Source organism: Entelurus aequoreus, linkage group LG04 (genome assembly GCF_033978785.1).
Source record: "Entelurus aequoreus isolate RoL-2023_Sb linkage group LG04, RoL_Eaeq_v1.1, whole genome shotgun sequence".
Lineage (NCBI taxonomy): Eukaryota > Metazoa > Chordata > Actinopteri > Syngnathiformes > Syngnathidae > Entelurus > Entelurus aequoreus.
Genome location: NC_084734.1, coordinates 48,110,350 through 48,135,207, shown reverse-complemented (window position 1 = coordinate 48,135,207; position 24,858 = coordinate 48,110,350). Strand labels below are relative to the sequence as shown.

General features: G+C 41.3%; 1 protein-coding gene and 1 non-coding gene across 4 annotated transcripts in view; one reads left to right on the top strand and one right to left on the bottom strand.

The window, feature by feature from the left end:
• Nucleotides 1–1,292: 1,292 nt before the first annotated feature.
• vash2 (vasohibin 2) overlaps nucleotides 1,293–24,858 on the bottom strand; it is a 40,621-nt gene continuing 17,055 nt past the window's right edge. For all 3 annotated transcript variants that reach the window (XM_062045044.1, XM_062045045.1, XM_062045047.1), the window contains 7 exons: nucleotides 21,835–21,923; nucleotides 21,662–21,718; nucleotides 16,153–16,227; nucleotides 13,879–14,116; nucleotides 11,616–11,759; nucleotides 4,675–4,793; nucleotides 1,293–3,384 (listed from right to left, as the gene is read on the bottom strand). In XM_062045044.1, the coding sequence (XP_061901028.1) occupies nucleotides 3,315–3,384; nucleotides 4,675–4,793; nucleotides 11,616–11,759; nucleotides 13,879–14,116; nucleotides 16,153–16,227; nucleotides 21,662–21,718; nucleotides 21,835–21,923 (792 nt within the window). In that variant the 3' untranslated portion in view covers nucleotides 1,293–3,314. The remainder of the gene's footprint in view (nucleotides 3,385–4,674; nucleotides 4,794–11,615; nucleotides 11,760–13,878; nucleotides 14,117–16,152; nucleotides 16,228–21,661; nucleotides 21,719–21,834; nucleotides 21,924–24,858) is intronic.
• trnat-ugu (transfer RNA threonine (anticodon UGU)) lies at nucleotides 15,353–15,425 on the top strand. Its single transcript has one exon. It is a non-coding gene; the product is annotated as a tRNA-Thr (tRNA).

Genomic DNA, 24,858 nt, shown 5'->3' with positions numbered 1-24,858 from the left:
CAGGCAAAAAATAAGTTAAATAATAAATATAAAGCAAAATGTAAACACTTATGGCTGTCCATATGATCTTATTGTTCTGTCTTTATATATTTTTTCAATTGGAATATATTTTTACAATCCTTTATCTCATTTTAAAGAGAATTCCATAGTTTAACCCCCACCACTGATATGCACATTTGTTTTAAAGTTGTCCTTGAATACTGATGTTGGAAATGACCTTTTCTTCTATGCTCTTCATTCTCAGAAGTGATGACAAACATTTTTTGTAAATTTGCTGGTAATGTTCTACTTTTAGCCTTAAACATGACACATCATGTCTGTAACTTTACTAGCTCCTGTAATTTCAATAAACCCAAATTAACAAATAATATGTTAGTGTGTTCTAAGTAATCTACTTTATGAATAATCCTTATAGCTCTTTTCTGTAGTTGATACAGAGAAAGTTGCAGTGCACAAGGAATACAATTTCAAACGTCATTATACAACTAGACATGCTGAGGAGTATGCAAAATACCAGGGAGATGAGAGAGTGAACCGGGTTGCAAATTTTAAAACCAGTCTACTGAGGCAACAAGATTTTGTCAAAAAAGCAAGCGAAAAGAGCGATGCAGCAGTCAAAGCTAGCTACATGGTGAGTGAGATGGTTGCTAGGGCGGGAAAGCCATTCAAAGAAGATGAATTCATTAAAAAGTGCATGTTAGATTTATTTTTAAGAAATCTTTTCTTGCGGCCCAGCCTCACCCAGTTTTTGCATCCAGTGGCCCCAAGGTAAATTGAGTTTGAGACCCCTGTTCTATAATAATTCGTTCACAGTGTGACAACACGCTGACGATTCGTTTACGTCCACATTTGAAGCACATTCACCCACACGTGCACGACATTTGTGAGGTAGCAGTGCACGCTTTTCACGGCATCAGTTTGTGATGCATCATGGGAGAAAAAAAAAATACAGTGCTGTTTCTTTTTCAACTTGAAGGGTGTAGCTCATAAGCTGCTGGCACAACGTGCATGCAGCTTCTTGATCTCTAAACTGCTGCAGCACGGATGAAATATGAAGGATTATTTCCATAAAGCTGCAGCCTGCGCATATACTGTGGCCACACACACACACACACACACACACCTGCAGTTAAGCCGATTACTTTATCAGCTGTCAAGCTGTGCGAGTATGACATGTTGCATCTTTGATGACGCTCCAAATTTCTGCAAATGGAAGTGATTTTATTGTGTTGGATGTACCCGTAGTTAGAATGTGTGCTTAATCAAATGACCAGGTTTTAGTTTTTTTTTTTATTTAAGAAAAATTAAAAACATGCAGCAACAGTCTTATGTAACAATAACTCCAGTAATTACTTTGGGGGTTGAAAGGTGTCACGTTGTTGCCACGGAGACACAAAAGCACATTTAAAACAAAACATGCTCAGCTTGTTCACACATTTCACTCTAAAACTTGTTCACTTTGCTTTACATTTTAAAACACTGACATGTTTTTTGTCACGTATAAAAAAATTGATTTGAAATGTTTCACATCAATGACAGTAACAATTCATTTGCAGGATTGTATGAAGATTGAAATGCTCAAATAAGGCCTTGACAAGAACGCACAAAATCAACACAATCCTTTGAAATTAAACATTGAACACTTTTAAAAACTCACATCATGTTCATCCTGCGTTAATTAACCATCACAGTCATGTGACCAACATTCAGCTAAACCATAAGACGGTCATTAAAATGTGCTCTAGGGTTTGTGCTCAGGCTCCGCCTCCTCCGCCCTGGAAGACGTGGACGTGTGCATAGCTCCTTGTGGAACCTCAAACATTCAACTCAGTACCACTACTAAAAATAATTACAACAGCAAATACTGGCGTATCATGTGCACACACGTACATGTGCATACAGTCAAGCTGGAAATGATTCATATCTCTGGCAAATTTTGACATATATTTATTTTTACAATAATGCTTATTGTACATGATCTTATTGTGTGTGTCAAGAAAAAACTTAAGGAACAAAGTCCAGATTTCCAGATGTATGAAATGAACGATTTTGTCCTTGATGTTAAGCATGTACATGTATAGGCACGTATATCTGTTCATGTACAAGCATGTGTACAAACTTAACACATGTAGGCATTAAGGCTGCACGATAATTTGAGCTAATGTAGTGTTTTATGACATCACACGCACAAATTCGATAACATTAAAAGTAGCTGATAACTGAATTTAAAAAAAAAGGCTCTATTGAGGTGAGATTAGTTGCCTCTTGTCAACATCCCCTAAATTAATTGTAAAAATATGTTGTGTCAATCGTGCGGGACTTCTTTACTGTTTCAAAGAAAGGCTTTTCTTGTGCTATTTGCACCAAATGTTCTACAAACATTCCAGGAGGTGGGAAAAAAAACATAATTCTTGAACACATCAAACCTTACTCGCCACCTGAAACACCAGCATGACTACAGCGGTGATCTGAGAGCCTACGAAGACGCCTGTAGCTAAAGAAACTGCCCCAAATCCAGCCGCAAAGAAAGGCCCGGGGCTTGATTCAATCGCCGCAGCGTTTGAAAATATGCAAAAAGTTTTCCAGAGACGGCCCAAGGACTAAAGCGATCTGTGATTTCATAGTGGACGACCAGCCTTTTTCCATCGATGAAGATACTGACTCTTTCCTGGTGTGCACAAACTACACTTAAACTTACATTAAAAAAATGATACATATAAACAAGTTATTGGTATTGGTCTTGAGAACCAGGAAATGATAGCTGTTTTGCGTTCAGGAAAAAACTATTGTGCATCCCTCATATACATGTTAGATGTGTATACATACATGCATACACACACGTATGCATGTGTTAAGTATGTACACCTGTGTCCATGTGGTGGGCGGTGCTGAAAGAACTAGTTAAAGAGTCCTGGGTTTTCAAATCAGTACTACTTCCTTTCTTCATCACAGAAAGTTTGAGGTTCTTGTCGACAATAATTAATTTCTAACCGTATATGTTAAAAAGAGACATCTTCATTGATGGATTGATGATATTGATCATGTTCTCCTGTGAAGCTCCTCCTCTTCTAGTCATGGAGTAAATGTGCCAATCAACATGAGTGAAGAGCATCAAGATGTTTCCTCCTCATTAGGCAGACATGACTAAAGGATGGAAGAAATGTGAAGATGTGAGCACTCAGCTCCATCTCTCAAAATGATATGGTCCATTGAGATGGTAGAACTTGTGTCCGGGAGGATTTGCTACAAAATGATTGAGTTCATCCCATATTTGGCTGGGAACGATACTGCTGAAAGGATTCGAGCAGACCGGGTCAGATTCTTATCTGGTAGCCATCGTTGAGCGTGCTGAGTTCTGGAGGCTTCTTCTCCACTGACGCTGGCCTGGAGAACGGAACAACGTAAACGTTATTTATGATTTGTCTGGAATAGTCAGAACTTGTTTGTGTTTCTTCATCTCTAAAAGCTGCTCCAAAGCTGTGTCAAAGTCTTACTCACTTCCTGTTTCATGAGGTCACCAATGTCAACACATCAGCGTGTGTGTGTGTGTGTGTGTGTGTGTGTGTGTGTCTACATATAGACCTCCTACAGCCAAATAACAAGCAGTGTTGCTATGCTTTGACTTCTAGAAACACTGCTTGGGTCATGTGACCTTGCACACCACACACACACACACACACACAGCAAAGGTCAGACGATGCTGCGTCAACATTAATTCTGCTGCATGCCAACTTGGCGACTCGCAGCTGTCGTCCAAGTCAGCTCGTGTTTCATCTCAACGCACAACTGACAGGGTTTGTGTGTGTGTGTGTGTTTGTGTGTTTGTGTGCTAGCATCAGTCACACACATGCAACATGTCCTAATTAGAGTTATTAAAAGATCCTTTTGTTGATGAATTGATTAACAAAGTGTTATGAATCATGTTCATGATAATAGTTACACATGATTGTCATGAATAAAAAGTTGAATAACAACATAAACCTGTCATTAAATTGATCAATGTAATAAAGAGAAGCTTTGTAATGAGAAGCTGTCATGTTCAAGATAACCATGATGACGTAAGTATGATAAAGAAAAACATGATAAAAAGTCAAAATGATGAACATGGCACAGTGCCATGATCAATCCAAAGATGATTTAGTGTCACGATAAAGAGAAACATGATAAAATGTCTTAACAAGATAAAGTGCCATAATGATAATAAACATGATAAAGAGAAACATGATAAAATGTCTTAACAAGATAAAGTGCCATAATGATAATAAACATGATAAAGAGGAACATGATTAATGTCATGATAATGAGGAACTTGATAACGTGTCATAGTAAAGAGCACTGCAATAAAATGTCTTAATGAACATGATCAAGTGTCATGACTATAATGGATATGATAAAGAACATGATACAAGATGATAATGGTGAACATTATAAAGTGTTATGAATAACATGATGAAATGGCAATAATGAACATGATAAAGTGTCATGATGAAGATAAACAAGATACAGTTTAATGATGAACATGATGAAATGTCATTATGAAAAGTTTCAGCTGAGTACTTGCCCCTCAGGAGTACATGTTAAGTGTGCGAGCGAGCATGTGTGTGTGTTGTCAGAACAATGAGACTTGGGGGTGTTAAATCTATGAGACAGCAGCATTTCAGGGAGGACACTCACGATTTGTCTCTGCGGTGCATGAGGCGGCGCTGTGGGCTGCCTTGGCGACGGCGTGGAGACAGAGACTTCCCGCGGCTTCGCTCCTTGATTGGAGACTGAGCGCTGGACGACTTGAGGATCTAAATAAAGTACAGAAAAATAAATAATTGTTTATATCGATAGATGTCATATCATTTAAAGTTGACTGTGTAGCCGCCGGGATCATCATCATCATCAGCTGACATCGACCACAACCACTGCCACCATGATGAAAACAACGATGGATTAATAATATATTGTGTGTGTAAGAAGGAATACAGCATAAAGTGTAAGCGTGTATTAAGTTTAGGAGTCAGTAAAAGAAAAAATTTTAACTCAGCATACATGGCCAAGACTTTCCTTGGCTCACATGAATAACTGCTCCCAGCTGTTCATGTGATTACAAATAAGTGGGTCACTGTGGTCATGTTTGTTTTATGTTGTCCTATACAACCTTTTATACCAGTGTATCTTATATACAACTTTACTCAATAACAAATGTGTACGCACAAACTATTGCACATTATGCTATGTTTGCATGCCATCATTATCCTGATGGCAACGGTGCAAACCTTAGCATTAGCATAGTGCTAATTTGATGCAAACTAGTAGTACTTTGTATATATATATTTATATATATATAAACACATTTTTTTCACAAAAACTTTCAAAATATAACAAAGGAAAATACAGTACCAAATAATAGACATAAGGGAAATAAAACAATAGGCATAGTTAATCTAATAAATGTTTCATGTTATGTTCATTAAGAATGTCTTTTGCTTGTATTGCTTTTTTGTTTTTGCTTCCTGATAGTTGGTGTACAAAAAGTATTTAAGTTTGATGTTAAATTCATACAGTCTTGGTGATTTATTGGCACATTTGCATTTCTGAATGCAATATTTAGCAAGAGTCAGGAGATTTACAGTGTACTTTAAATGACTGAACACGTTTTGGAGAATAAAGTAGAAGGACATCTTGTTCCTTGATTTGTATACTTCGGTCTTTCTGTTTTTATATTTGCTCCTCTCTGAGCTGCCACCTTACCGTGGTAGAGGAGTTTGCGTGTCCCAATGATCCTAGGAGCTATGTTGTCCGGGGGCTTTATGCCCCCTGGTAGGGTCTCCCAAGTCAAACTGGTCCTAGGTGAGGGATCAGACAAAGAGCAGCTCGAAGACCTCAATGAAAAATAAAACCTATGGACCCAGATTTCCCTCGCCCGGACGCGGGTCACCGGGGCCCCCCTCTGGAGCCAGGCCCGGAGGTGGGGCACGATGGCGAGCGCCTGGTGGCCGGGCCTGTCCCCATGGGGCCCGGCCGGGCACAGCCCGAAGAGGCAACGTGGGTTCCCCCTCCAATGGGCTCACCACCCATAGCAGGGGTCATAGAGGTCGGGTGCGATGTGAGCTGGGCGGCAGCCGAAGGCAGGGTACTTGGCGGTCCGATCCTCGGCTACAGAAGCTAGCTCTTGGGACGTGGAACGTCACCTCGCTGGGGGGGAAGGAGCCTGAGCTAGTGCGCGAGGTGGAGAAGTTCCGACTAGACATAGTCGGACTCACTTCGACGCACAGCAAGGGCTCTGGAACCAGTTCTCTCGAGAGGGGCTGGACTCTTCTACTCTGGCGTTGCCGGCAGTGAGAGGCGACGGGCTGGGGTGGCAATTCTTGTTGCCCCCCGGATCGGAGCCTGCATGTTGGAGTTCAACCCGGTGGACGAGAGGGTAGCTTCCCTCCGCCTTCGGGAGGGGGAACGGGTCCTGACTCTGGTTTGCGCTTACGCGCCAAACCGCAGCTCAGAGTACCCACCCTTTTTGGATTCACTCGAGGGAGTACTTGAGAGTGCTCCCCCGGGTGAATCCCTCGTTCTACTGGGGGACTTCAACGCTCATGTTGGCAGCGACAGTGATACCTGGAGAGGCGTGATTGGGAAGAATGGCTGCCCGGATCTGAACCCGAGCGGTGTTTTGTTATTGGACTTTTGTGCCCGTCACAGATTGTCCATAACAAACACCATGTTCAAACATAAGGGTGTCCATATGTGCACTTGGCACCAGGACACCCTAGGCCGCAGTTCCATGATCGACTTTGTAGTTGTGTCGTCGGATTTGCGGCCTCATGTTTTGGACACCCGGGTGAAGAGAGGGGCGGAGCTTTCTACCGATCACCACCTGGTGGTGAGTTGGCTGCGATGGTGGGGGAGGATGCCGGACAGACCTGGCAGGCCCAAACGCATTGTGAGGGTTTGCTGGGAACGTCTGGCAGAGTCTCCTGTCAGAGAGAGTTTCAATTCCCACCTCCGGAAGAATTTTGAACATGTCACGAGGGAGGTGCTGGACATTGAGTCCGAATGGACCATGTTCCACACCTCTATTGTCGAGGCGGCTGATTGGAGCTGTGGCCGCAAGGTAGTTGGTGCCTGTCGTGGCGGTAATCCTAGAACCCGCTGGTGGACACCGGCGGTGAGGGATGCCGTCAAGCTGAAGAAGGAGTCCTATCGGGTTCTTTTGGCTCATAGGACTCCTGAGGCAGCGGACAGGTACCGACAGGCCAAGCGGTGTGCGGCTTCGGCGGTTGCGGAGGCAAAAACTCGGACATGGGAGGAGTTCGGGGAAGCCATGGAAAACGACTTCCGGACGGCTTCGAAGCGATTCTGGACCACCATCCGCCGCCTCAGGAAGGGGAAGCAGTGCACTATCAACACCGTGTATGGTGAGGATGGTGTTCTGCTGACCTCGACTGCGGATGTTGTGGATCGGTGGAGGGAATACTTCGAAGACCTCCTCAATCCCACCAACACGTCTTCCTATGAGGAAGCAGTGCCTGGGGAATCTGTGGTGGGCTCTTCTATTTCTGGGGCTGAGGTTGCTGAGGTAGTTAAAAAGCTCCTCGGTGGCAAGGCCCCGGGGGTGGATGAGATCCGCCCGGAGTTCCTTAAGGCTCTGGATGCTGTGGGGATGTCTTGGTTGACAAGACTCTGCAGCATCGCGTGGACATCGGGGCGGTACCTCTGGATTGGCAGACCGGGGTGGTGGTTCCTCTCTTTAAGAAGGGGAACCGGAGGGTGTGTTCTAACTATCGTGGGATCACACTCCTCAGCCTTCCCGGTAAGGTCTATTCAGGTGTGCTGGAGAGGAGGCTACGCCGGATAGTCGAACCTCGGATTCAGGAGGAACAGTGTGGTTTTCGTCCTGGTCGTGGAACTGTGGACCAGCTCTATACTCTCGGCAGGATCCTTGAGGGTGCATGGGAGTTTGCCCAACCAGTCTAAATGTGTTTTGTGGACTTGGAGAAGGCATTCGACCGTGTCCCTCGGGAAGTCCTGTGGGGAGTGCTCAGAGAGTATGGGGTATCGGACTGTCTGATTGTGGCGGTCCGCTCCCTGTATGATCAGTGCCAGAGTTTGGTCCGCATTGCCAGCAGTAAGTCGGACACGTTTCCAGTGAGGGTTGGACTCCGCCAAGGCTGCCCTTTGTCACCGATTCTGTTTATAACTTTTATGGACAGAATTTCTAGGCGCAGTCAAGGCGTTGAGGGGATCTGGTTTGGTGGCTGCAGGATTAGGTCTCTGCTTTTTGCAGATGATGTGGTCCTGATGGCTTCATCTGGCCAGGATCTTCAGCTCTCGCTGGATCGGTTAGCAGCTGAGTGTGAAGCGACTGGGATGAGAATCAGCACCTCCAAGTCCGAATCCATGGTTCTCGCCCGGAAAAGAGTGGAGTGCCATCTCCGGGTTGCGGAGGAGACCCTGCCCCAAGTGGAGGAGTTCAAGTACCTCGGAGTCTTGTTCACAAGTGAGGGAAGAGTGGATCGTGAGATCGACAGGCGGATCGGTGCGGCGTCTTCAGTAATGCGGACGCTGTATCGATCCGTTGTGGTGAAGAAGGAGCTGAGCCGGAAGGCAAAGCTCTCAATTTACCGGTCGATCTACTTTCCCATCCTCACCTATGGTCATGAGCTTTGGGTTATGACCGAAAGGACAAGATCACGGGTACAAGCGGCCGAAATGAGTTTCCTCCGCCGGGTGGCGGGGCTCTCCCTTAGAGATAGGGTGAGAAGCTCTGCCATCCGGGGGCAGCTCAAAGTAAAGCCGCTGCTCCTCCACATCGAGAGGAGCCAGATGAGGTGGTTCTGGCATCTGGTCAGGATGCCACCCGAACGCCTCCCTAGGGAGGTGTTTAGGGCACGTCCGACCGGTAGGAGGCCACGGGGAAGACCCAGGACACGTTGGGAAGACTATGTCTCCCGGCTGGCCTGGGAACGCCTCGGGATCCCCCGGGAGGGGCTGGACGAAGTGGCTGGGGAGAGGGAAGTCTGGGCTTCCCTGCTTAAGCTGCTGCCCCCGCGACCAGACCTCGGATAAGCGGAAGAAGACGGATGGATGGATGGATGTTTATATTTGTTTTCCATTTCAACCCTAATAAAAGTACACAAAGACTGTCAAAGAAGCAATGAACAATCGATTCCGGTTGTTGATGACAAAAAGTGCAAGTCATGTCAATGTCATTATTAAACGTTTGTAAATAATTATTGGTTGGGTATCTGCTGTGCAATAATTTAAATGCTACGTATTTTGTTTTGTTAAGGACACAGTATTTGTTAGTTGGATTTTTTTACAGCAGTTTTTCTAGTCGATGTCATTTAAAATTTTATTCCATCTGTACTGACCAACTGTAATGTTTTGGTCTGTCACTGAAGATATTTATTATTGCAGTTCTTATCAAATACATTTATACCGTTAATCAATGGGCAAATGTCTATATTTTCATACATGTTTATCACTGTCGGAATGGAGTTTTTGTTATTCAGAAGGAAGTCTTTTTCTGGTCTTACCATATTATATTTTTGCACAAAGTCAGAATAATTGTAAATATTACAGTTTGAGTTCATCAGAATCATCCTTATTGGCCAACTATGTAACACACGAGGAATAAGACTTAAGTTTTGAAATATGCAAAATATATTTTTCAAACCAGTTGTACCAAAATGTTGTTTTTGTATGTAACACATTTGTTGTTCCAGATGGGAGCACTTCCAGGTAAGACATTGTGTTCGTGCAAGTCAAGCCAGGAAAGTAAGGTTTGTTTTTTAAATTTAAATAATTTAATCAGAAGTTTAGCCTGTGTACTGTCGAATTTCGCTGCTTCCATGAAAAAAAGCAACCAGTAGCGTAAAAACGGTGATTAAAATGGAAAGTTAAGCTGACATTGTTTGTGTCAATGTGAACTTCCTCAAGCTGTATTTGTCTGTATGCTTACTGTCCGTTAATATACTATGTGAACGTTCTAACGCTATATTTGTTTACATGCTTGCTGGTCAGAAAATACAATGAAATAAACATAATTTTAAATCACTACTTACTTGTACACAAGGCATACGAAGCAGCTGCTTTCAATTAATATTTAGTACGAGGCAAATATTTAAAATATTTGTGTTTATGCGCATGCTTAAAAGCGTTGGGTAGCATCATGGAAAAGCTGGTAAGGGAAAAATTGGATATGAGGGCCAGCATGGACGAATAGAACAGACAAGCCATTGTAATGTCTGCTCGCGGAAAAACAAAAATCCTAATCTACGATTTGACTCCCTTGAATGGCCTTGACGCTCCAACAACAGGAGCAGGCTGTTCTGAAAACATCCCAGAGGACAACTCAATGATGGACGCTTTTGACCTCCCTCCCTCCTCAACGACACCTGTAGTCGAACTTTTGCTTGCATGCAGAACGGCCCCAGGCCTATGAACATGAACACTACATCAACACACCCAAGACAATGGACATATACACACACACAGACCGGCTCATAATTGCATTTTAATAATATTCAATGCCACCTAAGTTTTCAAAGATAACATTTGTAATATAATAACAGAGCTTGTTTATGTTTTGTGTGTAAATCTTAGAGCCTTTTAACCTTTAAAAATCTTCCCATTCTCACCTATGGTCATGAGCTTTCAGTTGAGACGGAAAGTATAAGCAGCCGAAATGAGTTTCCTCCGTCGGGTGACGGGGCTCTCCCTTAGAGATAGGGTGAGGAGCTCAAAGTAAAGCTCCTCCACATTGAGAGGAGCCACATGAGGTGGTTCAGGCATCTGGTCAGGATGCCCCCCGGTCGCCTCCTTTGGGAGATGTTTATGTCTGACCAATAGGAGGCCACGGGAAAGACCAAGGGCACGTTGGGGAGACTATGTGTCTCCCAGCTGGCCTGGGGATGCCACAGGATCCCCGGGAGGAGCTGGACTAAGTGGCTGGGGAGAGGGAAGTCTGGCCTTCTCTGCTTAGGCTGCTGCCCCCACGACCCACCCTCTGATAAACGGCAGAAGAAGGATTGAACGGACTGAGCGCTGTCACTACACGATCGGTACCGGAACTTCGGAAGACACGATTGGTCCACACATGCGCATGAACTATGTCACTTCCTGTCAACTTGCTTTACGGCAGTTATATTCTTGCACGCCTTCACTGTCACCATTGGGGGTTTTTTTGTAATCTTTATTTCAGTAATAATGTCAAAGAAAACATTACATACAAAACAAGCTTAGCAAAGCATAAATAACACGTCAAACCTTGCAGAGCAGAAACAAAAACACTGGAGTCTATTTATAAAAACAAATGTCATTCTTTGGGATTCAAAAGCGATTACAACAAAGCTTCACACACAGCTGAAAGTGTGTGTGCGTGTGTGTGTGTGTGTGTGTGTGTGTGTGTGCATGCGTGTGTGTGTTGACAAATGACTGACCTATATAGCCTGCACTGCAGCCTAGTTCATGTCTTGCTACTTACACAGACACACTTTTAGTCATCTATTGCTTTGAAAGTACAGTCAATGTTTTGATTTCTGTGACCAACATTGATTGATAAATACACCATTTATCATCAAAGTATTGATTATTGATTTCGGCATGAGTAGTGTGTGTGTGTACAGTACCTTCATCCTCATGTCACGGCCATGTTTCTCCAGCTCCCGCTTCATCTCCTGAGGGCCCAGTTTTGCAGCGTTTAGCACCAAATACTTCCACTCTATGGACTGACACACGTGGGGGTCATGAGGCACGTATAGGCCGATCTTCACCTGGGGGTCACATAGCATCACTCACTTAACTTTAGTTGTAATTACAGCGTCCAACGACAACACGGTGACATTTAAAGTTTGCATGATTATTCGATAATGACCAGGTATCAAAAACTCTGATACCACTAGCAGTGATGCCACTTGTAGGAGCAGTGATACTACTACAAAACCCAAAACCAGTGAAGTTGGCACATTGTGTAAATCGTAAATAAAAACAGAATACAATGATTTGCTAATAATTTTCAACCTATATTCAATTGAATATACTGCAAAGACAAGAAACTGAACATTCGAAATGGAAAACTTTATTATTTTTTGCAAATATTAGCTCATTTGGAATTTGATGCCTGCAACATGTTTCAAAAAAGAAAGTAGAGGAATGCTCATCAAACACTTATTTGGAACATCTCACAGGTGAACAGGCTAAATGGGAACAGGTGGGTGCCATGATTGGGTAAAAAAGCAGCTTCCATTAAATGCTCAGTCATTCACAAACAAGGATGGGGAAAGTGTCACCACTTTGTCAACAAATGCGTGAGCAAATTGACGCATTTCTCAACCAGCTATAGCAAGGAATTTAGGGATTTCACCATCTACGGTCCATAATATCATCAAAAGGTTAAGAAAATCTGGAGAAATCACTGCACGTAAGCGATGATATTACGGACCTTCGATCCCTCAGGCGGTACTGCATCAAAAAGCGACATCAGTGTGTAAAGGATATCACCACATGGGCTCAGGAACACTTTAGAAAACCACTGTCAGTAACTACAGTTCATCGCTACATCTGTAAATGCAAGTTAAAACTCTACAATGCAAAGCAAAAGCCATTTATCAACAACACCCAGAAACCCTGCCGGCTTTGCTGGGCCCGATGTCATCTAAGATGGACTGATGCAAAGTGTAAAAGTGTTCTGTTGTCTGACGAGTCCACATTTCAAATTGTTTTTGGAAACTGTGGACGTCGTGTCCTCCAGAACAAAGAGGAAAACAACCATCCGGATTGTTATCGGTGCAAAGTTCAAAAGCCCGCATCTGTGATGGTATGGGGGTGTATTAGTGCCCAAGGCATGGGGTAACTTACACATATGTGAAGGCACATTTAATGCTGAAAGGTACATACAGGTTTTGGAGCAACGTATGTTGCCATCCAAGCAACATTATCATGGACGCCCCTGCTTATTTCAGCAAGACAATGCCAAGCCACGTGTTACAACAGCGTGGCTTCATAGTAAAAGAGTGAGTGTACTAGACTGGCCTGCCTGTAGTCCAGACCTGTCTCCCATTGAAAATGTTTGCCGCAATATGAAGCCTAAAATACCACAACGAAGACCCCGGACTGTTGAACAACTTAAACTGTACATCAAGCAAGAATGGGAAAGATTTCCACCTGAAAAGCTTTAAAAATTGGTCTTCTCAGTTCCCAAACGTTTACTGAGTGTTGTTAAAAGGAAAGGCCGTGTAACACACTGGTAAAAATGCCTGTTTGCCAACTTTTTTGTAATGTGTTGCAAGTTAATGATTATTTGCAAAAAAAAAAAAAAGTTTAAGTGACCTGAGGATCATAGGGTCATAAATGTTATTATACAATAAATATAGCAGTGACATTTCAATAATAAAGTTGCTGAAATTAAATTAAGAATGTCTAACTACCTACTCCCCCTCATCAAAACTTAAAAATGGTTTGCTCCACTTGGATAGCGGCAAACCTAACATTGAACACTTCCCTTAACACAGACGTAATAACGTCATCAAAGCTCACATTTAAACATTCATACAAAGTAGAAGTAATATAGAGACATCTCTTAAAGGGGGGATCGTGGGGGACACCGGAAGCTGGCAAATGTCACGTCCGGCCGGCATTTATTTTCTGTAGTTTTTATTAGGAAAGCCACCATCTTGTTTGAAGTCCGGACATAAGTTATAATGATATGACCCCTACGTCAGGAGCCAGGAACCCTCAAGTTTCTGGCCATCTGTTCTACCATCTGAGCAGCACCCCCCTATTGTATGTATTGTTACTATGAATGTGAGACTAATGATATATGATAGAAAAAATAGTAGTAATGCAGTACTGTTCTTTGGCGATGTGTGACGATGTAGTGCTTATACTCTTTACCTTCTTGAGGATGTGCTGGTATCGTTTGTAGGAGCTTTCCAACTCAGCCACCAGCTCGCCGAGGGTTCGGTGAATAAGCGGCTTGTCCATGAGGTCCGGCCGGCGGCTCATGCCGAGAGAGCCGTAGCGTCCATTGCAGTAGACGCCGAGCACGACGTGATGGAAGCAGTGACCTGAGAAGTGAGTCTTAAAGCTGATGGGGAACCTTTCTAGAGACATCAGGCCGTTGGTCATGTAGCTTCAAGACGGATGTAAGGAAGACATACATTTGTACACGTCACCAACCAAATAATACAAGTAATCATTTCTGGGAGTGTTTACATTTCATAAATACTATTTTTTACTATGATTCTAGGCCCATTGTGTAAGAATGAACAATAACTGTACAGTCAGACATTGGAAGGTTGTACTGAAAAAAGAAAACAATTGCAAAATAAGTTATTTTTAAAGGTGAAAGTAAAAACACAAAAGTACATAAAACTAAAAAATACAGTATAGTAGTACACAAGAAGGACAATATAGGACTCAACTTTCACTTTAAGATAAACATGTATGCACGTTTTTAATATAAAATGTACATTTTGCACTGAGCAGCAAGCCTAATCAAATTATGTAATTCTGTCGGAAGGATTTTCAAATTGTGACAGCAAGAAGTGGGACTCGAACATTAGCTGCAGGGTCAGTCATTACGTCCCCGTTGCCAGATGTACAATAATTATAATATTTGGACAATATATTAACCCTCTGCACGATCGATATAACAAACATGTCCTTGTACTTCATTACAAGACTATTAGCAAACACACATGACAACATCCTGCACTGCACTCTGATTTACAAGCCAAGTGGGGACGCCTTTTTCCTCAACAATGCTATTTAATATAAGTTCAACTACAAATGTAAATACACTACACTCGGTCTGTGGTCTTTTTAGCTGTAGCAGATGGTCCTGTAAAACATCAAATCGGGTATGTGCGATAATTTCCCTCAGAATAAAACCATTTTTTTTTAAATCTGGTACGATAATTTGTCTTTCCATCTGGCAACGTCCAATAGCATTCGCTTTGAATGCTCAAATGAGACAAGCTAACGAGTCACGGCGAGGAAGAACGGCGTGTCCTCCAGCTACTCTGCTGATCCAGGGAAGTTCTAGGTGTAAAACTATTAATAACCACTTCATGTCGTCGCCAGTGAATGGTTTATTGATCTAAAACACCTCCTGCGAGGCATGCTAATGGTTGTTCTCGTCATATGACACACGACAAACAGCTTCTCTTCATCTTAATCCCCTATTAACACAACACTAACAAACATCCACATGTAGCTGTACATTTTCCATTTGCACCTACAAATATCTACATTTAGTTGTGTCTCACCTGGTCCCAAGTTTGTCGTATTTATCGCAATCTATGGTCACAACAGCCGCCAGGAGGTGCAGAACAAAATGCAAGAACAACTGGCGGACAACGTACTAGGCCTCATAGCTCAGTGGTTAGAGCACTGGTCTTGTAAACCAGGGGTCGCGAGTTCAATTCTCGCTGGGGCCTGAGATCTGATTTTTGTCCACTGAATAAAACATTTTTAGACATAAATAACTGTAGTTGTTTTTTTGTTTGTTTTTATTTTTTACCGAAAATAGCTTACGTTTTGTCACTTCCCTCTATTATTTATCATGCTTGTTTGTCTTTGCTCCTTCCTGTATTTCACTCTTATTTGTCTTTCCTTTCTTCTGGTTCCCAATTCCGCCCTGGGATAAAGTCGCTTGCCTGCTGATACTCACACACAAGTCACAAGCGTACAAATGTCTCCCCACCCAATAAAAACAAGCTTTCCTCAGCCAAACTAAAAGGCCATTGTTCAGTGTATATTAATAAGTAAAGCTGATTACAACTAAAAAAGCTTTTATTAACAAAAAATAATTAAGCCATGTGTATGTATGTGTGTCTCTGAGAGACAGTAAAGGGGAGTGGTGAACTTTGAAGTGAGCTCTAGTTGCCTAGTAACAAGGTTGGATGGCGGCGTGGTGTGTTCGAGTGCAACGGGTTGTCTTGTAGATTCCAACAACACACAGACATGTGGCCTTATGGTCCACTTTTGTGCGTGTGTGCGCGCACGCATGCATGTGCGTATTACCAGTTAATTGGGGGACAGTTTGTTCATGTGGACAGTTTGTTCATGTGGCGGACAAAAAGCTGTGTCCCCATTTGGGGGGGTCAAGGCGTACAATTAGTTGTTGTTGTAATTCTCACACAAGCGTGAGTTGGAAAAGGATACATTCCCAAGATGACAGCTTCCAGACATTTAATTGGCAGAGACTCCCTGATCATCTCTCGTGCAGTCTCCATCAACCTGGCAAAGGAAGATGACGACAGGGTTTAAACAAATATATTAATATTATTTTACTCTCCCTTCACTCCTCCATGTATAGATGTTTTTGTATTCATGCAGTGTGATTCTTAATACTGCACAAGTTTGTTTTCTTCATTACAACTCTTCCCTCCTCCATACCAATAGGGGGCAGTATTTACAGGAACCAAACAAAAGCAGTACAATTCAGCAAATAAGTTTAGTTCAGGTTTAGACAAGATGCTTCAAGTTCCCAGGGCACTTTGAAGATACAACTGTGGACAGGAGATACAACTTTTTTGTTTCTAACCTCACTGTGATGCCATATAAGGCAGCCGCCTCGCACCATGTGACCTGACATATGGCCTGCCAGCTCAGAGATTGTGACTATTCCAGCTAAAACCCTTGGCAAAAATTATGGAATTAGCAGACTTGGTGAATGCTGATTCATTTGTTTAATTTTGTAGAAAAGTGCAGATAACAGACATAACCATAACTGCTGTATAATCATTACAAATGGCAACTTTCTGGCTTTAAAAACACAAAAAGAAACTAAGAAAATAAACTGTGTTAGTCAGTAGGTTTCATTAATGTCAAAGGATAATCATTAGGAGTGTAACAATTGAGCGATATATTGATAGATCGATTTATATCCCTAAATCTCAACTATATTGTTCTGTGCTTGGCAAGTTTGCCTTCCGGAAGATACGTATCAATTCAAGATTGTTTTAACCAGGAATTAATTAATTGTATCTTTATATAAAATTCAGCACTTTTAATGATAAGGACGTTAAACTTTAAGTCTATTTTGCCCGTCTGCGGAACCATCAAAGCAAAAATGGCGGATAGCTGGATACCAACGGTGGTCGAAAAAGGTCAAACGCAAACACCACAAGACAATAACATTACAACACAAACTTTCAGCTACAGCACAATTGCAAAATCCACAACAAATACACACAACACAATTAGGTAAAATAAATCTACAACTCTGATCTGAACCGAGGATGTAGTTGTGGCTTGTACAGCCCTTTGAGACACTCGTGATTTAGGGCTGTACAAATAAACATTGATTGATTGATTGAACTTTAACGCACAAAAGACGCAACAGACAACGGAAGCGACAGCGGAGCAAGTTACTGCGATGCACCGACTTCCGGAACACAACACAAAGCGACAACGACATGGCAGACAAGGAAAAGTAATTTCATCAGAAACAAAGAAATACAAGTGATGGAAATTAGGCAGCGAGGAGCCAACACCTTCAACAGGGATGAGGAGGCATGCATGCTTGGGACACACCAAGGCGGAGAACAAACACTGTATGGCCGGATCGGGGAACTTTATTTAGCAGGTAAATCCCCTGTTAGAATTTTGGTTACTGTAGTTTCATTGAAAATGTCTTGAATATTGAAATTGTGAGCAGAAAAGGTTTTCCTCTTGTTCAACCTAAAGTGTTGGTTGGACTTTATTCAAAGACATGTGAATGCATTGGCCATTAATTGTTGTTCACTTGTTTGTTAGTATCCATAATTCATTTATACCTACCGTAAATTCCGGACTATAAGCTGCTATTTTTTTCCTACACTTTGAACCCTGCTGCTTATAAAACGGTGCGGCTAATTTAAGGATTTTTCTTCACTGATGGCGATAATGCAAATAGTAAAAAAAAAAAAACAAGCAAATACACTGATATGGTGTGTTATTGTTTCTGCTATGGTTCGCTCACTGCAGGTGCTGCGGGGTGAACTCTTTAGTGCCGTTCCGTCTTCTAATCGTCCATAGCATTCCTGCTCGTATGGATTCCTCATTCATCACTCCAAGCAACACTTGTAAGTATTACAGTACATCTAAAACAATTCATACTTACTAAATTGTCCCATGTGATGTTTGTCGGCGTATTTTCATGCATATTTGTACGAGCTATTGTAATGTAATCAAGCTAGTGTCGTTAGCATCAGCTAATATGCAAACACCTTTACAAGCGTCTGTTAGCATGATTAACTTACAATAGCATTTTTTTGTAGTGTTTCACAAATTCCTCTGTAAATTCACCAAAACGTCATTGTGGAGTTATTGAGTCTGTTTAGCTGATTGGAGAGCTAGCTTCCACAGCTAGTGGGTCCATGATAATGACTTCTGTTTTGTTTGATCATCCGTTTTACTGCCGTGATACAGGGACCGTTTGAAAACAATTAAGGTATTTAAATAAACATTTACAAAATCTTTCTGTGTAAATAACTCATTTTGCAACACATCAGCTTATAGTCTGGTGCAGCTAATACATGGAAAAACATTTTTTCTCCCCTAAAATTTATTGGGTGCGGTTTATATATCAGAGCACTCTATAGTCCAGAAAATACGGTAATTACCCTACAAGAAATAAAAGGAATATAGGAAACTCCCCCTACAGTGTCCAGTATCCATTATTTATTTCAGTCACACTGAATCGTTTCGGATCGAATCGTTCTAAAAGAATGAGATCGTCTCTGAATTATATCGGCAAACACAAATATTGAATCAAATTGAATCATTGTTAAAATTAATCATTACAGCCCCTATCATCATCACGCCATGGTGTAAAAGAAGTTGATTGGTCATTGACAACTGTTTCTAAAATCAGGACCAAGTACAAACAGCATGTGAAGTTTGTAAAGGGCAAGGAAAACATCAAAACGTCAAAACAACAAACTTAAAGCAATGTCGAAAACAGAAAATGCCCAGCACGTCAAATGAAGAAAAAATGGGAGAAACTGGAATTACCGTCTGTAACTGAACTATAAGAAACCTCCTAAAAGATATTGGATTTAAATACAATCTAAACAAAATACGTCATTAGAGGGGAACTGCACTTTCTTTTTTAAGTTTGCCCATTGTTCACCATCATTATGAAAGACATGATGGATTTTTTAAAATGCATTCTAAATATCAAATAAACGTAAATAAAAGTCTGCTTACAGCTGAGCCAATAGGAGGTCCTCTGTTCTGCCCATAAAATCCAATAAATAACCATTCAAAAAGCGCCAACAATACTCCATTTACATTTCAGGAACGCAGACGAACATTTATAGTGGCGATGTAATCATTTTCATTTGGCCCTATATTTACATCATCGAGTGGTCTGCTGCTTCGCTTCCCTGCAAGTTTATTCTAGATCATAAAGCATGCCTCTCCCTTGAAAAATAGATGGCTGAGAATATAATCGGACAAGTTGGGACACTTTGACAGTCATTTAGGACCTGGAACTAGTGAGAACGACACGAAGGGCGCATGTTCGCCCCCGCCCTCCCACCTCATATCTTCGCGAGGATTATGAGACATTTTTTAACTAAATGGGAATATATGAACATCCTAGCAGTCAGCATCTTAATGACAGCAGACCTTGTACAGTAAGTGATGTTTTGTTATGTGTGTTGGCTCTCATGAAGTCTGCAGTAAGCAGAAGTCAGTGATGATGAACTCAGTGATGCGTTTTTTTACTTAATGGGCCGCGTATGCTTAAAATGATCAAAATACGTAAATACTAAATGTAATTATAAATGTGCTTGTTACTACATTACATATACTGTATACTTACATCAAGTACTGTATATAAAACCAAATGGAGGTGTTTGGATGTTTTTTTAGGGGCTCTATAGGCAGAATTGAACGGCTCCCATAGGCTCCATTGTAAACTGATTTTTGATCGCATTTATTTCATATTTAGAATGCATTAAAAAGAATCCATCCGTCGTCATGTCTTTCAAAATTATGGTGAACGATTGTCAAAATTCTCCAAAAAAGTTCAGTTTCCCTTTAAAGCCTAAACAGAAAAAAAAAACATTCCAATGGGTTAAGGAAAAGCAACTGTGGACTGTCGTGGACTAGATGAAAGTCATAATCAGTGATGAATCGCAAATTTGAATTGGGCAAAAAGATGATGCGGGGAACTTTTGTTTGGTGCTGTTCCAATGAGATTTATGAAGACGACATGTTCAATAAATGCACAAATTTACATCAACATTTTAGACATAAGATGTTTAGGGAATATGACAAATTTACAGGTTAATTTACAGGTTGAACTTGTTTCCCCTCTCTTCTGTCCGCCATTTTACTCCTTACCCTGCTTCTTCTTGTTTGTTGTTTTTGGCGGACGGCACCATCTGCAAATAACAGTAGCTCTGAGAGCCTTAAATTGACTCTGCAGCATCACCTGTCATTGTGGAGTGCAAATTACAGAGTGCTCTGACTGCAAGTGTGGATCGCATGGTGGAATATGACCGTATTTTTCGGAGTATAAGTCGCACCGGAGTATAAATCGCACCGGCCGAAAATGCATAATAAAGAATGAAAAAAACATATATAAGTCGCACTGGAGTATAAGTCGCATTTTTGGGGGAAATTTATTTGATAAAATCCAACACCAAGAATAGATATTTGAAAGGCAATTTAAAATAAATAAAGAATAGTGAACAACAGGCTGAATAAGTGTACGTTATATGACGCATAAATAACCAACTGAGAACGTGCCTGGTATGTTAACGTAACATATTATGGTAAGAGTCATTCAAATAACTATAACATATAGAACATGCTATACGTTCAACAAACAATCTGTCAATCCTAATCGCTAAATCCGATGAAATCTTATACGTCTAGTCTCTTACGTGAATGAGCTAAATAATATTATTTGATATTTTACAGTAATGTGTTATTAATTTCACACACAAGTCGCTCCTGAGTATAAGTCGCACCCCCGGCCAAACTATGAAAAAAACTGACTTATAGTCCGAAAAATACGGTATTGACAAAACTTTTAACTTGAAGAAATTTGTTTTTATATCTTCGAATCATTTTTTAATTGAAGATTTTTATTTTACTTGCGAATCGTTGGACTTGAGTAAAAACATTTATGTGTGTTTGTGGAGTTTTGGCAGTATTTCACTCCATAATAATGGCCAAAAAATCCAGATCTTAATCCAATTGAAAATCTGAGGTGGAAATAGAAGGAAACAGTCCATGACAAAACGCCAACCTGCAAAACTGACCTGACACCAGCATACAGAGAATGTTGGAGTAAGATTGAGGAAGAGTACTTTTTTCTCTCATTAAATCCATGCCTCAAAGACTGCAAGCTGTTACTGCTTCTTTGTTTTTAATGATTGCACAAATTTCACTTCGAATGGAGTGATTCCATATTTTTTTTACTCCGATCTAAAAATGAAATGGTTACCGACTAGCATAATTAATTTTCTTGATTTATTTTACTTTTTCTTAAAGCCATAAAGTTTCCATTTGAAATTACTATAGTTTTGTGGCATGTCTGTTATCTGCTTATTTATACAAAATTAAACCACCAAAAAAACATCCTCCAAGTCTGGTGATTCCATATTTTCCAGGGGTTGTATGAGCGGTTGAGTGAAAGAGCAAAGTGAAGGTGATTGCGTTGCTATCTGACCCGCAGAGAGGACGGTTCTTCTTGATCTCAAAGAACTGCGTGCCCGTGTGGTTGTATCTGACAGCGGTGTTAAGGACTCGTCACGTCGCTTTTGTGTGCAAACAAAAAGACTGAAAGCGATCAGACCATCTGTCGCCACGTCGACTGAGTCGGCCCGCCGCCAAAAAGGATACTGCAGAGCCTTCATGAAGTTCTGGACCAGCACCAGCCAGTCTTGCACTGACATGGACGGCTTAAACGTAGGAAGCGAGGGCACGTGATGCTGATGGAGAAAGACAAAAAGAGTTAGACATTGTCACACTTGGTTTCGAAAAGCGTTAAAAAAAAAAAAAAATGTCCCGCCTCGCAGGAGGAATGTTCTCGGTTTGGACCGCCTTTCATTCTTGGCTTCTTGTGATGGAAGTGACAAGCCCATTGACATGATTTGGTCTTCTGCTCCAGTGGTCAGGCTAGCACACCAACTTTCTTTCTCAGAGAACTATCTGGAATATTTTATTAGAATACACTTAGGGTCTTTCAGTAAAACATCAAAGAAGGCAAAAGCCATTTTGATATTTTTCATTCATCAAAATAGGTTCAACGCAATCCAACATGCTAATGGTTACATTAATTTAAAGAGTGCATGTTAGCTTTGTATTAACATTTCAACAACATTGCAACTTCTTCTTACCTATTACGCATTCTGGCTCTTGTTTCCCCCCATTTTTGTTGTGTTTTTATTAGGGCTGTCAAATGATTTTTTTTATTTTTTTTTAAAATCAGAATTATCACATTTTGTATTTTGGAATAATCATAATTAATCACAATTGATTACTCGCTTGAGGTAAAGACCCCAATGTTTGTATAAAACTTAAATGTTATTGTTAGAATGTCATCCAGTAACATTTTTAAACATTTTACTTGAATTTTTTGTAAATTTCAGGTAGTATTTTGGAGTGAAATTTGCCAGCGAGCACACAAGTCTGAGTCTCCTCACTTATTTCTGTACTGACTTATGCATTGATCTGATCACTGACCATATAGCGGTTAAGGTTAAAGAGCTTTTATGGTCAAAATATATTGCATGATTAATCTAAATGTGTACATAATTTTGTGTGATTAATCACATGAGTTAACTCATTCATTTTGACAGCCCTTGTCCCATCCATCCATCCATTTTTCCGTCGCTTATCCGAGTCTGGGTCGTGGGGGCAGCACTCTAAGCAGAGATGCCCAGACTTCCCTGTCCCCTGCCACCCCCTCTAGTTCCACAGGAGGGAACTAGAGGCGTCATCAAAACAAAAGTACAGATACGGATACATACAACACATGCAAACGCCACAGTACAATATCATTAAAGGCCTACTGAAATGAATTGTTTTTATTTAAACGGGGATAGCAGATCTATTCTATGTGTCATACTTGATCATTTCGCGATATTGCCATATTTTTGCTGAAAGGATTTAGTATAGAACAACGACGATAAAGATTGCAACTTTTGGTATCTGATAAAAAAAAGGCTTGCCCCTACCGGAAGTAGCGTGACGTAGTCAGTTGAACATATACGCAAAGTTCCCTATTGTTTACAATGATGGCCGCATGAAGTGAGAGAGATTCGGACCGAGAAAGCGACAATTTCCCCATTAATTTGAGCGAGGATGAAAGATTTGTGGATGAGTAAAGTGCAAGTGAAGGACTAGTGGGGAGTTGAAGCTATTCAGATAGGGAAGATGCTGTGAGAGCCGGGGGTGACCTGATATTCAGCTGGGAATGACTACAACAGTAAATAAAACACAAGACATATATATACTCTATTAGCCACAACACAACCAGGCTTATATTTAATATGCCACAAATTAATCCTGCATAAAAACACCTGCGTGTTTGTTACGCTAGCTCCTAGCTCCTCTGCTAGCTCCTAGCTCCATAGAACACGCCAATACAATTCAAACACCTGATCAACACACACAATCACTCAGCCCAAAAGACCGTTCACCTAACCCAAGGTTCATAAAGCTTATATATTTTTAAAAAGTTACGTACGTGACGCGCACATACGGTCAAGCTATCAAATGTTTAGCAGCCAAGGCTGCATACTCACGGTACCTGATATTCAGCTGGGAATGACTACAACAGTAAATAAACACAAGACATATATATACTCTATTAGCCACAACACAACCAGGCTTATATTTAATATGCCACAAATTAATCCTGCATAAAAACACCTGCGTGTTTGTTACGCTAGCTCCTAGCTCCTCTGCTAGCTCCTAGCTCCATAGAACACGCCAATACAATTCAAACACCTAATCAACACACACAATCACTCAGCCCAAAAGACCGTTCACCTAACCCAAGGTTCATAAAGCTTATATATTTTTAAAAAGTTACGTACATACGCAAAAAAAAGTTGCGCACATACGGTCAAGCGATCAAATGTTTAGAAGCCAAAGCTGCATACTCACAGTAGCACGTCTGCGTCTTTGTCATCCAAATCAAAGTAATCCTGGTAAGAGTCTGTGTTGTCCCAGTTCTCTACAGGCGTCTGTGTATCGAAGTCAAAAGTCCTCCTGGTTAGAGTCTCTGTTATCCGAGTTCTTCCATCTTGACTGCATCTTCCGGGAATGTAAACAAAGAAGCGCCGGCTGTGTACTGTTGTTGCTGACTACGTTCGAAAAATACGTCCATTTCGCACCGACAACTTTCTTCTTTGCTTGCTCAGCTTCCTTCTCCATAATGCAATGAACATGATTGCAACAGATTCACGAACACAGATGTCCAGAATACTGTGGAATTATGAAATGAAAACAGAGCTTTTTCGTATTGGCTTCAATGTGGAAGGCATACCCGTGTTCGCCGGGCTACGTCACGCGCATACGTCATCCTCAGAGGCGTTTCGAACCGGAAGTTTAGCGGCAAATTTAAAATGTCACTTTATAAGTTAACCCGGCCGTATTGGCATGTGTTATAATGTTAAGATTTCATCATTGATATATAAACTATCAGACTGCTTGGTCGGTAGTAGTGGGTTTCAGTAGGCCTTTAATTTCAACACAACAACTTAAAGCTACAGCACAATTGTAAAAGCCACAACAAATAAAAATAGCACAACTCAATAATATAAAGCCACAACTTAACATTAAACCAAAAAAGATGCAACGGACAAAACAGAAGTGACAGCGGAGCAAGTTCGTCGACAGACCGGCTTGAGACGGAAG